Here is a 16,789-nt window from a genome sequence, read left to right as displayed (position 1 = left end):
GCCCTGCCTCTGTGTTTTGTCTGATAAGCTAGAAATGGTATAAACAGATAAAATGTGTGAGACTTTTTCTCATAACGCTTGGTGACATTTAAAATCTCCAGTGGCTGGCAAGAGGGTTTCCATTATCCAAAGCAGTCCTGGCAAGCTGTAGGAACAGCAGACTCAAAAGAAGGAAGAGGAGCAGAGCCGATTCTTTCATTATTGAAAGCCCTCCTCATTTTGTGTCCATGGCCGGATTTGTAACTTTTCTCTAAGGGAAGATGTAGGTGATTTAACCAGTTCGACCAGCCATGCCCTTCTAGGAAAATCATGGTGCTGATTTTATCAGCTTCACAGCCAAAGCTTAATGTTCCATAACAGCCATCTAGGTAAAGTAGAATATAATTTATTAAGCAAACTGGAACACATTTTAGAAGGGGAAGGGGCTTTGCTCTTAATAATTATTCTGAGAAGAGCTGGGCATGGTGGCGCACACCTGTAATCCCGGCACTCGGGAGGCTGAGGGGTGAGGATCACCATGAGTTCAAGGTCAGCCTGGGCTACATAGTGAGTTCAAGGCCAGCCTGAACTACATAGTGAGACCCTGTCTCAAAAAGACAAAAAAACCAAACTAAAACAAAACAAAACAAAAAACCATGAAAAAACAAACCGTGTCTAATAAACCAGGATGTCTACTTATTTCACATTTAGGACCATGGAGTCAAAACCCCCTTATTTCATTATGTGAATGGAAAGGTCACTAATTGCAATGGTGCAGATTATACATTTTCTGGTGAGAGACAAATATATATTTATAAATTCCCCAACTCTCAAATGTTACTCAGTGGAAGTTTTCTTTCTGAAACCTCAGAGATGATTGTTGGGTCTTATTCATCCTCTTCTGTAATGAGCAAGGGATACTATAAAAATATAGGCATTGGCCTTTGATATCAGATCAGCTGACCTTCAGTATATGTTCTGGAAAAGTGATTCATATACAAGTTAATTTGTGTAATTTGAATGATGTTCTGATTAAACACCAAATGAGTTCAACTCAAATGAGTCATTAATGTGTTTCCTCATTGCTGACTGTCATTCCATCCATCAAGTTTTCTCTCAGTCAACAATCTACTTCTGCAGCCCATGAGCCTCTGAGAATAACCGCGTGACTCAGTGAATTTCCTTTTTTAACTTTGTGATCTCCCCCGCCCCCTTTTACCATTGTGTTCTCCTCGGATCATGGTGCTGGTCTCTACCAACCCACTGGTTGCACAATACTGACCGCGCTCGGGCCCTATTACAGAGGTGCCTGAGGTGGACGTGCCGCCCCGTGTGACGGTGCTTGGCCTTCCTCTGAGTGGGGTGGGAGGGAGAGTGCCGCCACCATGGGAAGGAGACAGAGCAGGGTCCCTGCGTGTGTGCCTTCTGAGAAAAGAACCCGGGCCTTTGGCCTCACAGTCATCTGGCTCTAAGAGCTTTCAAGAAGAGTAAGATAACTTTTCACACAAATAAACTTAAAAGAACGTCTGAACTTGTCATCTGGGGGGAACAAGTTACTGGAATTCTTCAAGCACTGAAATTTTCTCTAGAAATATATTCAGGTAAAGAGGAAATGTTCTTTAATGACATAGGGCCTTCATATCACAGGGCTCAGATTCCTCCCATGCTCAGTGAATTATAAAATTCATAGCTAAACCACCACGTCTGCTGTTTGTGCCTTCCACGGAGTCTTCCGTCTCTCTCACCTTTCTCTGGAAAGGAACAACCACCTCGTGAGCTGAGAGGCTGTGTTTGCATTACCTCTTGAGGCTTAAATCGCCTCATTGTTTCTGATTACGGGATATGACTGAGCATTGTTTTAATAACTATATTTCATTGCAAACTCTGTATTGTACTTCTTTTGGTTGAGTGAATTCTTTTTCAGTGCAGGGGATCAAACCCAGGGCCTTGCAGTGCTCTGTCACTAAGCCCCTGTAGCCATGAGCATTGTTTTTTCCTAAAGAGGAAGAAAAGACAGTTGATAACCTGTTTGGGGACATGTGACATAATTTAGTTGGCGAGGTGAAGTATTTTGATTGAAAATGGAGACTAATTCTTTGCCCACCTTAAGTACCTCAGCTGATACAAAGATCTACTTTTTTTTTTTTTCTTGTCTTTTTGAGACAGGATCTCACCATGCAGTTCAGGCTCATCTTGAACTCACTTTGTAGCCCAGGCTGGTCTTGAACTTACAATGATCCTCCTGCCTCAGCCTACTGAGTGCTGGGATTACAGGCGTGCGCCAGCACACCTGGCTCAAAGATCTATCCTTATTCTTCCATTCAGTGCATCATCTATTACGAAGATGAGTAAGATACAGCTCTTGCCTGTACGAGGATTGTTGTACTGATAAGCAATGAAATCATTCACTCATTCTGCAAACGTGAATTGAGCTTTGCTACTGACCACACCTTTCTTTCCTCCCTCCCATAGACAATCCCAATCTTCAGAATGTCTTCAAATTAAACCTTCAAGTGTTGTCAGAATCTGGCCATTTTCTTCTTCTTTTTTTTTTTTTTTTTTTTCTTCCGGTACCAGGAATTGAACTCACAACCTTGCGCTTGCCAGGCAGGCGCTTTGCCGCTGAGCTAAATCCCCAGCCCCAATCTGCCATTTTCATAACTTCTATTGCTATTACTCCTAGGCTGAGCCCCTACTGCACAGTGCCTGAATTATGGCCAGAGCGTTCTCCTTCCTGGTTTCCACGGAGCCGGACTGTTCTTAACACAGCTGCCAAAGTCATCCCAGGAAGGGGTTCTCTACAGCAGAGTGTGGAGACACAGGTTTGTAATCTCAGCACTCTGGGAGACTGAGACAGGAGGATCGCAGCCTGGGCAACTGTCTCAAAGAAAAAACAAAAACACCAAAGTCGGCTAGGAAAAGTCAAAAGTAACCCCAAGGGTTTTGTCCTGGTGATGGAATTGTCATTAACAAAAAATGGGAACCTTCCGAAAGAACAGGTTTTAGGGGAAGATCAGTAGTCTGGTTCTGAAGGCCGGACATGTCCATTAGCCATCTGGGTAGAGCTGCTACCGAGATGGGTATGTTCTGGAGGCCAGAAGCGAGGAGAGGGTGGCCCTGTTGATCTGTTAAGTGAACGTCTGATCTGAGGGTCCCCGGGACTACATCACCTGCCAGAGCCGGCGCTGCCGCAGGAAGACAAGTGAGACACACTCTCTTGGAGCGGCGACACCTCCGGAACAGCCCCAGCCCAGCAAGAGGCGTCAGCCCCGTCTCCCGAGCCCCACGGGGCGCCGCGGGTCCAGGTTCTCTCACCACCACCCTGGGCACCGCGCTCCCGACACACCCCTGTGGGGGCACATCGGGCATATCCGAGCCGCAAACGAGGGCCCGCAGCAGAGGCCCCCAGGAGTTCTGGCCGAAGCAAAGCCCGGAGGAACCCCGAGTCAGGGCAGACAAGGAGGGGAGGGGCACCCGCTGCGCAGGGTGGTGTGACCCGGACGAGGCGCTTTCTGCGCGGGGGAGGTGATTCGGAGAGTGTCAGAACACCGACGCAACAAACAGTGGTCAATCACCGGAAGGGTTTTCCTGTAAGCTAAGAGGAGCAGAAATAGCGACTAAGGGTTAAGAGCAAGTTGTCTTGATAAACAGAAAAGTGTTTATTGATTAATGGGAAATAGCTACTCAGAGCAAAAGACATCGGAACCAGATGAGAACCCCATCTGCGAAGAGAGGGATGATTATGTTGTCCATAAAAAGCAAGCTCTGGGGCCGGGGGTGTAGCTCAGCAGCATAGTGCCTGCCTGCCAAGCGCAAGGTCCTGAGTTCGAGTCCCCGTACAAAAAAAAGTAAGCTGTCTTCACTGTTGGCTAGAGTGACAGGAGGAAGGCAGGGGGATGGGCCCAGCAGCAGGTACATGGGAAGGGGCAGTGGTGGGACTTGCACGGTCTTCTTTTTAATTCACATCTGTAGCATACATACAGAAAAGTACAAGCATCCCGAGCACACGGTTCCAGAACTTTTACAGAGTGAGCACACCTGTGCACCTAGAGCCCAGATCCGGAAACATTACCAGCCACCCAGAGTGCTGCATGCGACCCTTTTCAGCTACTTCTCAAGCTGCTGCAAAGACAGCTGCTGCCTTAACTTCTAACATCGTAGATTATTCTGCATGTTTCTGAATTTGGTGCAAGTACTGTGCTGTCTCCACGAACAGAACACTGTTTCTGACATTCACTGATGCTGCGTAGCACTAGTGCAGTGACTCTTACTGCTGTGTATTCCACTGTATGACTACACCGTAGTTTGCTTACTCTATTGTGGAATGTTTCCGTTTACCTTTGACCTGAGCTGTGTTCGCATGGACCTCCCTGAACATGTATTTCTAGGGAACGTATGTATACATTTCAGTTGCGTGTGTATGTAGGAGGGAAACTGCTGGGTTATAACATGTACCTGTGTTCTTTAGTGAATAGCCATATAATTTCACGAAATGATCTACCAATTTACACTCCCACTAGCAATATGTGGGAGTCACATTTGCTCCATCTCCTTGCTAATATTGTGTCATTTTAACCATAGTAGTGGCTGATGGAGGTATCAGATGGAGGGTTTAATTTGCCTTCCTCAGATGACTAATGATGTTGAGTAGGTTTTTATATGCTTATAGGAACTTCTTTGAAGGTTTAGTTTTTCAGTCAAAGAGAGAGCAAGATAATTTTATGAGACCGATGATGGGAGAGGAGATAGTAGAGGTTTGGAAAAGCAAAGTATAAATTGCTTCACGTTGAAAATTTAAAAAGAACTCAGGCCAATGAAATAAAATAGGACACCAGGCAGCCCAAGCCACCCACTGACACGAGGGAGAGAGTTAAAGAGCCATCAGCCAGTTCCCCACATTTGACTGCACGGTGCAGGCAAATAGTAGGCAGAATAGGACTCACCCAGGGCTGCAGTTTGAAGCAGGAAGCACGAGAGAAGGGTAAGGGTGCTGCCATTACGTGGAGGATGGCCCGCGCCACGGAGCCTGGGCAAGCTGGGAGGGGCGGGGATGGAGGTGCCCAGCAGAGGGTCTTGCCTGGGATGTGTCTGTCGGGAGTGCTTTGACGTGAGGCATTCAGGGAGTCTATGAGAGGCCTACGGACAGCGACAACTCAACCGGGCCACAGAGGAGTTCACCAAATATTCAAAGTGCTGAAGAGTTTCCCGGATGGGCAAAGGGGACTGTGGAACGTGAGAAGATACAAGCAGCATTCAGGGAACGGAGTCCGGCTCCATGTCTAACCGGGAAGCGGCTAGGCATTCGGCAGGGGGTGGTGACGATGGTGATGAGCGTGGAAGACGGCCAGGTTGCAGGAAACTAGTGTTTCTCTTTGCCAAGGAGCTTGGGCTTCCTCTGTGAGCAGTAAGAACTCCACGAGATATTTAAAAACCACCTTTACTGTGGACATCTTCAATACAAAAGTAGAGAGAATGGAACGCTAAAACTCCCAAGCACCTACCCTGGCCATTCCTGCTTTATCTCCACTCTTCACAAACCTTCCAGCCTCAACTGAGCTTTTCTGAAATAAATCCTAAATATACTATTACTCAGTATGTATTTGAATTAAGGTAAGAAATATTACCAAGCACCAATTACCATGCTTAAGTAATGATTATTTGATTCTATCAAATAATGTCAGTTTTTAATTTCCTTCATGGTCATAATTATGTCTTGCAGTTGGGTTATCTGAATCAGCAAGGACTTAAGAGATGCTTAATTAGCAGTGGTACAGAAGATTGCCTGTATTTTCGGGTATTCTAGGCTGTGGAGATTCACACTTAGCTTTCCTCCTGACTGAATGTTTAGTCTGAGAAAAGCAGACCCGCATCTGACTCTTCATTTTCTCATGCGCAGAAATGAGATGGATGTTCGTTTGAGCCCCACCCAGCCCTCAAGGCCTCACATCCAGGACCCTCTCCATCTGTGGCCAGGAGCTGGCATCCCGGCCAGGAGGTCCTGGCAAATACTCCTCCGGTCCTTACCAACCCGTTAACTTGCCAATTTCTCAAGGACATTTTCTTGATCTGGAACTCTCATTCCTATAATCACTCCCCCAAGAGAGACTAATTTTAACTCCTGCCTGAATACTTTCGTCTTTTCATGCATATTTCAGCTTTGTTTCATGCTTATCTGAAGATCTTTAAAGACCCTCTAAGAATTTCCCTGCCCCACTGTCAGGGTCTCCTGTGATCTGCTTTCATTCTACAAAAATCAAAGTTTCCACTTCCCTTTGCCATGCACTGTTTTCACTGAATCCAAATTTCACAGCCATGCTACAGATTCCTTTCCTAGCTGATTCATATACATCTGCTTATCATAAAATCACAACACATACATGCATGCACATCATTTCATACCTACACATATATTCTAAAATTTCCAATTTCAGTATTAGTAGCAGTTCGTGACCCATTCAAAACTGAAGGCAACATTGTGGTGTCTACCAAGAAATGAAGTATTGTCCTCCACCCCCAAAACCAGCTGGAAGTGTATCATTAAACAAGCTCACTAGTCACTTGACATTAAACCCAGGAACAGGTTATTCTTTGTCTAACTTTGGGTGGTGAAAGAGCATGAGGCTGTACATCTGAAGGACTATCTCTTATCACATAAGCCCAGCCTTTTCATGATTCTCAGAGTAGATTGATTATTCTCCTCTTGCACATTTACAGGCAATTAAGCTTAAATCCTGGTGCCCGTGGCTAGGAGGGAGAAGATAAAACGGTGCAAAGCTCATGGTGTGACCCTTTCCTGTAACTTCAGTGAAGTGTAACACTACGAGATCAGAAGACACACGCTACAAGCGGTAGTCACAGGATGTACTGTATTTGCAAATAGTTACAACTGACAGGACATGTCAGGCTTTGACTTCTGCATTCCTTCCCAAAAGCAGGGATGTGGGCCGGGCGTGGTGGCGCACACCTGTAATCCCAGCACTGAGGCAGGAGGATCGCTGAGTTCAAGGCCAGCCTGAACCCTACACAGTAAGAACTTGTCTCAAAAGACCCCCGAACAAAAAAACCAAAGCAGAGATGTATGTGAGTGTGAGTGGCTGAAAAACCAAAGTGAGATGTATGTGATGGCTAATGTAAGAGTGAGAGCCAGCTCTGCCTGTGGAGGTGCAGTATTTACCTGAGGCGTTTCCCTGCAGTTACCTGTACAAGCAGTCCTGTGCCTGAGCACTACGATGGGCCCACGTTCACTCACCCTAAAGCAAAAACCTGTCTTGTTACAGAGATGGCCTCTAAGGCACCAGCAGAATTCTGAGCAAAGCCTTACGCACAGACCACTTCATGTAACACAACTGTATTGAAAGGAAAAGTCTGAACCTTACTAGAAATGTAAGCTGAACCTTACATTTCTTACCTTTTTCTAGTCCATGTGCCTAGTATATAACAAGAACTTAATAAATTAAGACTTTTGAATGTTTTACTTGGATAATGCTATTCAAAAGTTGGCTGCAATACAACATAAAAATTCAATACAGGTGTGGGACTGGGAATACAGCTCCACAGCAGAGTGCCTGTCTGGCAAGGGCGTGGCTGAGTCCAATTCCTGGTACCAAAAGAAAAAAAAAAATCAATACATACCTGATCTTGTGTTCCTTTGGGAGAAATATGTATCACTGCCCTCCAAAATGTTTATTTTTTTGTTCGTAATTTTTCTTCATGTATTTAAATGACTCTTTGAGAGGCAACAGGAGAGATCAAAATGGGTTCCACTCAGCCACAATTCTCAGCTGCAGCTGGGCTTAGTTCTGAAGATAGGGAGCATTTTGATTCTGACAGGAAATGTGTGAGAAGCAGAGGAAACAGCATAACCGAACAAAAACCTTGGCTCTGACCCTTTTTCTTTTTCAAGCTTAACTGCGTAGACTCTGATGGTTGGTAGTGAAGGTCACGGGGAGATCTCAGGGCCAGGTGACACATGTGTCCCCCTGGGTGCAAGGATGACAAAGTTAGTTTTAATGGGGGAGCCAAGGCCTACACCTTCACGCTGAGGGACAGCCAGGGAAGGGCACGAACTACCACTGCAGTTGGTGGGTCAAGCCCGTAATCTGTGGAAGAAACCCCGGCTCCTGCAGTCAACATACTGCTTCTCTCCGGCAAGCACAGCCAACTGCAACTGTTTACAGAGTTTCAAGTTTCCAAACAGGCTTCTATCTCCAGCTGTATCCTCCTCTCTGTAACATTTCTGTGAAGAGTCACAGAAAGACTAACGCATGATCTACTCAAGAAACAGACTATAATTTCTAGACTCACAGTAACTTCACCATCAACACACCTCATCTCTTAACCACTACTTTGAACCTCCACAGTATGAAGGCCTGACTTTTGGGTGGCACTAATTAGTAAGTAATCTTCCAAGTGGACTTTGCTAACAAGTGTTTTTCATCAGATAAAACTTACAACTGATGAAACTGATAAGACTTTATTTTTTATTTTTTATAGCACTGGGAATGAAACTCAGACCCTTTGCCCTGAGCTGCTTCTCCAGCCCTTTTTGACAAAAATGTTGAGACAGGATCTTGCTAAGTTGCTACGTAGTCCTGGTTGAGCTTGACCTTGCAGTCCTCCTGCCTCAGTCTCCCAGAGTGCTGGGGTGACAGGTGTGCACCACCATGTCTATTCTAACACGACTCTGTTCAAATGAGTGAGTTTCCTCAGTTCCTCTGCAAGGACTATGGTACTCTTTCAAAATGCTTATCTAGGGGCTGGGGATTTAGCTCAGCGGCAAAAGCGCCTGCCTGGAAAGCGCAAGGTCGTGAGCTCGGTTCCCGGTACCGGAGAAAAACCAAAAAAAAAACCAAAAAAACAAAAAAAACAAAATGCTTATCTAATACCTTTATACTGTCTGCTTAACAGCTGTATCAGTTATTACTCACATTGAGTTTTAAAATGAGTTTATTAAAGAATGTTCTCAGAAGGGCTACAACCTTTGATTTGTCATTAAAAAAAAGTTATGTGTCTTCATGCTTGATAATAAAGGTAATGTAAAAGGACAGAGTCAGGAGCATTTTTCTGCAGGAATTCTGAGAGTATAGCACAGTGTAATCATTTCTGCAATGCTAGAATAAATAAAAAAAGTCTCTTCTATGTTTCTCTTCAAAAAGTGGTGAACAACAGCAGGAGATGGCACGAAAAAGCCACTTTTTCTCTATTCATTCTGTAGTGTTGGAGCCAGTATCTAGGAAACAGGAGAGAAAAGCGTAAATGCAAGGAGCAACTTACTTTAAGACTATAAGAAAGGAACGGCGGCGGCGGCGGGGCTGAGGAGGGAGGCTGACGGCTGACACCCGCACCAGCCCCCTTTCAGGCGGAGATGGAGACAGCTCTCGGCTCTCCGAGAGTCAGTCAGGGGAGAGCCGTACTGCACCACATCTGCCCGCGCACATCCCATCCACAGCCTTCTCAGGCCCTCTGCTCTCTTCCTGGTGAGAAACAGGCCAAAATTCTAGACATTATCACTTTCCTCTGCTTCTCTCTTCGGAACTTCACAGTATTTCAGAAAGCGAACATTTGGGGTAGAATGAACTGTTCATCTTTCTGTTATTATTGAGGAATTTTCTTCATTATTCAAACTTACGTGTACCTGTAAATGCCAAACTATATATTTTAACTTTGGAAAAAGTATTTCCAACACCGCACCCTTTTTTACTAATACAGGGCAAGTGGAATACAACACAGCCTCTTCTTAAGTATTCCACTCTTTTGGCAGACATTCAATTCTGTGAGGGAATTTGCTGTGAGGGAAGCTTGTCAGGTGCCACTGAAATAGATAAGGGTGATTTGCTACTTCTCGAGCACTACAGTTTGGAAAAACTGTCCTGCGTGTTTCAGTAAGAGCAGCACACCAAGGACCACACTGCGTGCTGTCAGTGACAGCTGCGGTATGTGGCTACTTACATTTACATTAATTCAAATTAGCAAACAGAACTAAAACATTACGTTTTTCAGCAGCCCTATTTACATTTCATGGATTCAACAGCCATGCACGACTACTGGATAATGTAGACAATGAACATTTTCATTACAGAAGAAAACTCTGAACAGCAGTGATAGACATCAACTCACTCTGACAGGGGTTTAGGAATCATAAATGATGTCTGAATTCTACAGTCCAGTAAAATCTTAAAAACCTAAAAGTTATGCAGATATCTTAAACTGCAAGAAAAAAATTACACATCACTTCAAAGGTAGGAATGCTATTATCCTGTCATCTAGGAAACAGCACCATTTCTATAGGAACGAAAAGAAACAAAGAAAAAGGCTCAAATATACAATAGTGTTATTTCTAGCAACAAAAAATCTTAAATATCTGACGACTTCTGAGTGCTACAAGAAAATGCCATACTGCTAGTTTCATAGACTTTCTGGCGTGTGAAGAGACGATTTCTTAAAAAAGGAGTGAAGGTGTAATTTTATGCAGCCATTAGAAATCAGGTTTAAGAACATAGTTAACTTGTGTGAAAAGATGATACACAAATTTGTCTACATGCATACGTGCACTACTGTAAAAAAGATGCATGACTCTTTGCAATTAAAAGCAGTAAGTTTTATCTCCTGGTGGTGTTACAGATGTTTTTCTTCTGTACATTTTCAGTATTTTCTTTGATATTAGATATTGCTTTTGAAATCCAAACAATAGAAGAAATCCAGCCTATTACCTAACAAATTAAGATATTACTTTCTACATTTCTTTTCTCTTGCTTCTTAAAACTTCCTTTCTTAGAGAGTGACAGTCTTTTTTACTTACTATCAGGAATAACTGCCTTAAAAACAAGTTGTTTAGATTACAAAGTAAGAGTAAGCACATATTTAAGACATAATCAACACAAAGGAATTAATTATGGAAGAGAAAGCAGAGACTGTGATTTCTGAAATATTTAAGGACCTGAACAAGTCCCTAGGAAAGTTGTGGAAAACCTTCTGCTGCGGAAAGCTCACCTGCACAGACGGAACGGAGTAAAGAAACGCACACTACCATTACGACCGCCAAGTTCTGAAGTCTGCTTTAGTATAATCACCTTTTAGAATACCACATGCAGGGAAGGAGAACATTAACGTGCTCATTTCTTTTCTACGCAACTTCAATCTGTGTAAGTCTCTATGTGCTGAAACGTATACACCTGAGGTCAGTGAGAAGACTGAGCCCTGCATTTCAGAAGGGAGCGGAACAGAAGCCAGGCCTCGAGGCAGCCTGATCATTTGGCCATTTCCGCCTGCAGGCTTTTCGGACGGATGAAGGTTTTTTAAAGATTCATAAAAAGATTTCAAGAGGCTTCGTCTTCACAGTAATTAGGCACACACTTACTTTTACCATCGCATGCTACAATTTTCACTTTATCCACTTTGATAAGTTCTGTCACCTCTCTGAATTCAACATCGTTCAGTACGAAGGTCCACACGTTATCGCAGAATCTGTACGTATTTAGAGAGCCCTTCAAGACAAAACGTTCGGTACATCATGAGAAGTCATTCCCCTCCATTTTTCTTCAAAGCAATTTAAGAGAATTTAGTTGCCAAGTACATAATGGTTAAAACAATGTTTAATGCCTTGCTTAAGATTTTCCTTAATTTTAATCCTATTTTCTTAAAAAAATGTAAGCACAAGAAAAATTTAGAGAAATTATTTTTGGTACTAAATGAGCCTGAAATTACCTGAAATGAAGAAAAGATGAATGAAAATAAAGTTGAATTTCTACTGCCCTCATGTGGTTAAATTATGAAAGCCCATCTGAATTTTTTACACAGCTATTTTACTGTATATGTTAATTCTCTAAATTTGTATACAATAGCAATTTCTCAGAAAGCTTTAACTTTGTCTTAAACACACCACTGTATTAGTCACCAAGATTACAACATTCACTGTCTTATGCAGCTAACATTGTTTTGATAATTTATTTTTGAACAAGAATATATTTTGGAACATTAAACAAAAAAATTGTAAGAAATGTCACGTACATGTATCAGTTCCTCATGATGAATGTAATCATTATGTACTACAAACATGCACCAATAAAAAAAAACTATAGAGAGTGTGGTAAAGTATAAGGATCAACACGAAAAGCATACAACAAAAACTGAGATACGGCCGGGTGCCACGGTACACCTGTAATCCCAGAACGCAGGAGGCTAAGGCAGAAGGATCACCAAGTCTGAGTCCAGCTGGGGTATATAGTGAGTTAGAGGCCTCAAAAACAAAACAAAACAAAGCAAAAGAACACTTGACACACACACATATTTAACATTCACACGTGAAATTTAGCCTAAGACGAGACATTTAAATAGTTAAATCTTTAATACAGGAAAAGAAATATCAAGCACAAATAAATGTTCCCTGCAGTACTATTTGTAATAGCAAAAATTGGGATTCAGTCTAAATGTGTTTTCAGGTGAAAATGACTGAAGACACAGGATGAGCTGGGAATGTCTGTGAATGATTACCGTGTGCAGCCTCTGCTGGGCCGGGGACACGAAGCAGGGAGGTGACAGTGCGGCAGCACCATGGGAGACGAAGTCACTGGGTATGACGGGACAGCAAGGGGGAAGGAGAAAACAGCGTGCAGGAAGCCTCTCTCAGCAGTGGCAGCTGAGCAGAGTAAGAGCGGTCCAAGGAGAGGAGGACCGTGGGAAGGCAGACAAACGACGTTTTAGGGCTAAGCAAAGGAGAGCATGGGGAGTGCTGGAAAGCTCTGGCCCGATCCTGACCTTCCTGGGAGGCCAGTGTAGGAGTTTAAGATGATGAGTCACATGACTAGTTTACGCTTTGGGAATGACATGAAGAATGGGCTACAGGGGATACGGCTGAGGTAGGGACACCAGAAGCGAATGTCCCTGAGCCAGCTGTATTAGAGAGGTGAAAGCGGCTTCACCACAGTAGTAGCGAGAGGATCCATAGAAAAGGAGATTTTAAAAGGTAGAACTGACAGGACTTGAGAACTATGGACAGTGTAGGATGGGAAGAGGCAAATCTCTGCTAACTCCCAAACTTCAGACTGGAGTGACGACAGATTCACAGAAAAAGCTGGCTGTGGAGGAAAGCTGAATGTGGAAGTTGCTCGTGGTTGAGAGGAGGTGTCTAAGTCACGATGTCCAATGAGCACTGGGAGTGCAGAAGGCCGGGGAGCTCACCGCTTTTACTGAGGTCATGGGGTCGGCTGAGACCATTCAGGCGGAGCATGTGGAGGCTCCAGACAGCCCTACAGCGTGCCAACCCGGCGGAAGGTAAACACGGGGACTACAGGGGAGCCTGAGAGAAGGGGCTGGGGACAGAAGAAAATGTAAGACAGTACGGTTTCAAGGAAGCCTGAGTTTTGAAAAACAAAGGGGAATAATCCATCGTGTTACAAATTATGCATCAGATTTAGCAAAATTTACTTGGAAGAGCAGTTTCAGGGAAGTAGTGAGAGATTAACACATGCAAAAACCACGCACGACACAATGTTAAGTGAGAAAGAATCATAAATGTAAAATGTGTATCTAAAAATTAGAAGTAGCTGGGTGTGGTGACGCATGCTGGAATTCCAGGACAGTACTTGGAAGACTGACTGAGGCAGCAAGACCGTGTGCTTAAGGCCAGCCTGGGCTGTTCTACGGCAAGACCCTGTCTCAAAAACAAACCTACACCAAGAACAAAAACCAAGAAAATTTCCAAGTCTGCTAAAAATGTGATCTGCTCCTCTGCTGCAGTCTGAATCTTCTGCACTTGGCAAATGCCAACTCAACATTCCCTTCCGGCAACCTAAACTTGTGTGGGGCCAATGATCCCGGGAGAGTGTGGGTTATTCTTGTAGCCAATCATCTGAACAAAGTGCCTTACTGAGATTCACGGTTAGTAAGTGACTATTCACTCTCACATATAAACAACATTTTAGATGCAGCCTGGAGTGAAAAATCTTTTTTTCTCCTTCCGGTACTGGGGATCACAAACACAGGGGTGTTTTACCTCTGAGCTACAGCCCCAGTCCCTACTTTTTTAGGGAGTTATTTTTAGATAGGGTCTCACTAAATTGTGCAGGTGGGACTTGAGCTTGCCTCCTGCTTCAGCCTCCTAAAGTGCTGGGGTCACACGTGTGTGCAACCACACTTGTCTGAAAAAATCTACTGATTTATGTTGAAATTCTTGGTTTTAGTACATACTTTGATTTACGGAAAAAACAAAATGCTACAAAACTTTACTGTCAAAACTTAATTTTGTTATAAATTAAATTTCTCCTATATTTATATTAAAATAACTTTATGATAAACATAATGAAGGGAGTGTATTAGCTAGGTAACTTTGAGAAATAAAGATTTAAAACTGTAGAAACATAAGAGATTAATGACATAAATCTAATCTTTTTAGAGTAATTTTGTAGACAAGAATCCCCAATATGTAATAAGCTTTATATAATTTTTTGTTATATCTAATTATCTTGCTTTTTTACTTTTCCATTTCAATAGAATCAGAACTTATTCAGTAACTCAACTACTGAGCTGAAAGAATAATTACACTTTATAATCTTTTCTGTAAGATACATTTAGCTTTTGTTAAACACTGACTTTAACACTTAGTCATGTGGCCAAATTGTATCTTCAAAGTATCTCACATATACAGAGACCTCAAAAAAAAATGTATACATCAGGAAAAGAAAACCTTGTATAAATACTTATGAGATTAGTTCAAGTTACTTGTGGCCTCTATAATTACAAGAGATGCTCAAAGTCGTGGCCATTAGCTTCCAGACATTTATCAGTATGGTGAACTGGAGTATGTATACATTTTCTTTTTGTGGACTCTGTATATTTACTTATTTAAATTTCTACCTCCAGGCAACATCTGTTTTGTTTAAAGCTAACATAACATCTTAAAAGTTACATAGTACATGCTAATTGTAAAAACATCAAAAATTATACAGGAAAAGGAAACTGTTAAGAGTCATTTGAAGGGCTATTTTTCTTGACATATCTTTTCAAGCTTGCTTTATTATTTGAAGCTCATTGTCATAATATTAAAGTAGTCATTACTTAATTCTATCTGTGGGCGTATAGTCTTTCAAAAGCATACAATCGATCCAGTTCAAGTTCCTTAGTGTACATATTTCGATGTTTTTACTCGTGAATTTCAAATTTAAAGCCTCACCTCTCATACTCGTCTTGTTTTCCCTGTAATATCCTACCTACTAAATGACCTCTTATATCGAACTTTCTATTTTCTTTAGTGGGTGCCTAATCTTTTCATAGGCCAACAAGAACTACTCTAAATTAAAAATATATATGTACATATTTAAATACCCAGTAATGTGGCTTTGAAAATTGGTTATTAATTATATAAAATTTCATTTTTCTTCGTCATATGCTACATCAAGCTAAAGAGAATACTATTTGCAAATATTCTGGACTCAAAATTGATCAAGTCTGCTATAATCTAGGCGGCGGGGTGACAAAAGCTTTAACTACAGTAGCAGTGGATAAAGAAAAATGAATGAAAGAGAGAGTCCCGATCAAGCCTGGGTAACTAACTGTAACTTCTGGAAAACGGACAAACTGACAGAGACCCAAACGAGGAGACTCTTCAGGCCCAGAGAAGGCTACTGTCTCTGGTAAGTGGTCTATCATATTCTGTACGTGGGCAAAAGTTTACGTATCAACATGGACCAATTTAGAAATAAAAGACGAGGGAGGGTAGCGATGCAGCTCAGTGGTAGAACACTTGCCTACCATGCATGCTTGAAGCGTGGGCTTAATTTCCAGTAACACACAATATCTGTCTGTCTGTCTCTCTCATAAAAAACACATCAGGGTTCAAATGGCAAGCTAGACAACTTTCAATGTACGGTTATAGAAACATAAAAAAAATAGGCCAGAGATACTATTCAAGAATCAGGCAGGGAATGTAGTTCAGAGGCAGAAAGTTTGCCTAGCATGCATTAAGCCCTGTATTTGATCCCCAACACTACAAAAATAAAAAGAAAAGAAAAAAATCAAGAATCCACCCATCACATTTTATACTCTTTTTTTTTTTTTTTTGTACCGGGAATTGAATTCAGGACCTTGCACTGTCCAGGCAGGCGCCGTGCTGCTGAACTATATCCCCAGCCCCACGTTCTACAATCTTAAAAACAATCTTGATCAGTGGACTCTCACCTAATCTTAAAGATAACTTATTTCAGGTAAGTTTTAGGCACGTGAAACACAGAGAAGCCTGGAGCTGTTTTACTTTGTTTAACTCTGCATTCTCCGTGTGAAGGACAAGGTAAGCAGTCACGTATTTGTTAAATGGTAACTTTTTTCACTGAATACACAACGACAACAACCTAAATCACAACACAGAGGTTCTCAATGCAATGTAACCCACAGAATCTTTTCTTATACTAACCTTCATATATTTTAACTTTCTGATTTATACATTAGGGTTATGCCTTCTCACATAAGCATAAATGTTAAATATAATAACCAAATATACACTACATTATATGGCTCCATCAATAAAATTATTGTAGTACAATTATTTCTCTTCTTCCATCTTTCAATGAGTCCTTAATACAAAATTATCACAAAATTGGGAGAATTTTGCTCAGCTTTGTATGACTCTTTAAAGAATGGTGACTCAAATGAGGTCATGTTACCAAAACAGCATGTCAGTTTAGGCTTTTAAAAGCCAACTTACCGAAACTATTTTGTAGACAATAATATGTAAAATGATAACCATTGATAATTTCCTACCATTTTGTCTGTAATTTGCTAAGTCCCCCCTATTATTATGTTATCCTTCTTTTATTCTTTA

The 16,789-nt window shown here is 42.1% G+C and overlaps 1 protein-coding gene across 1 annotated transcript in view; it reads right to left on the bottom strand.

Moving 5' to 3' along the window:
• Positions 1-8,907: 8,907 nt before the first annotated feature.
• The window catches only part of Gtf2a2 (general transcription factor IIA, 2, 12kDa), a gene marked incomplete at its 5' end in the record, with an annotated part of 13,771 nt that continues 5,889 nt past the window's right edge, over positions 8,908-16,789 (bottom strand). The window contains 2 exon segments of the mRNA XM_005393828.2: positions 8,908-9,208; positions 11,336-11,462. Of these exon segments, the coding sequence (XP_005393885.1) occupies positions 9,183-9,208; positions 11,336-11,462 (153 nt within the window). The 3' untranslated portion in view covers positions 8,908-9,182.

The sequence above is a fragment of the Chinchilla lanigera genome, unplaced genomic scaffold (assembly GCF_000276665.1).
Source record: "Chinchilla lanigera isolate Chin_1 unplaced genomic scaffold, ChiLan1.0 scaffold00049, whole genome shotgun sequence".
NCBI classification, from domain to species: Eukaryota; Metazoa; Chordata; class Mammalia; order Rodentia; family Chinchillidae; genus Chinchilla; species Chinchilla lanigera.
The sequence above is the reverse complement of the archived record's forward strand: the minus strand, read 5'-3'. Positions and strand labels throughout refer to the sequence as shown.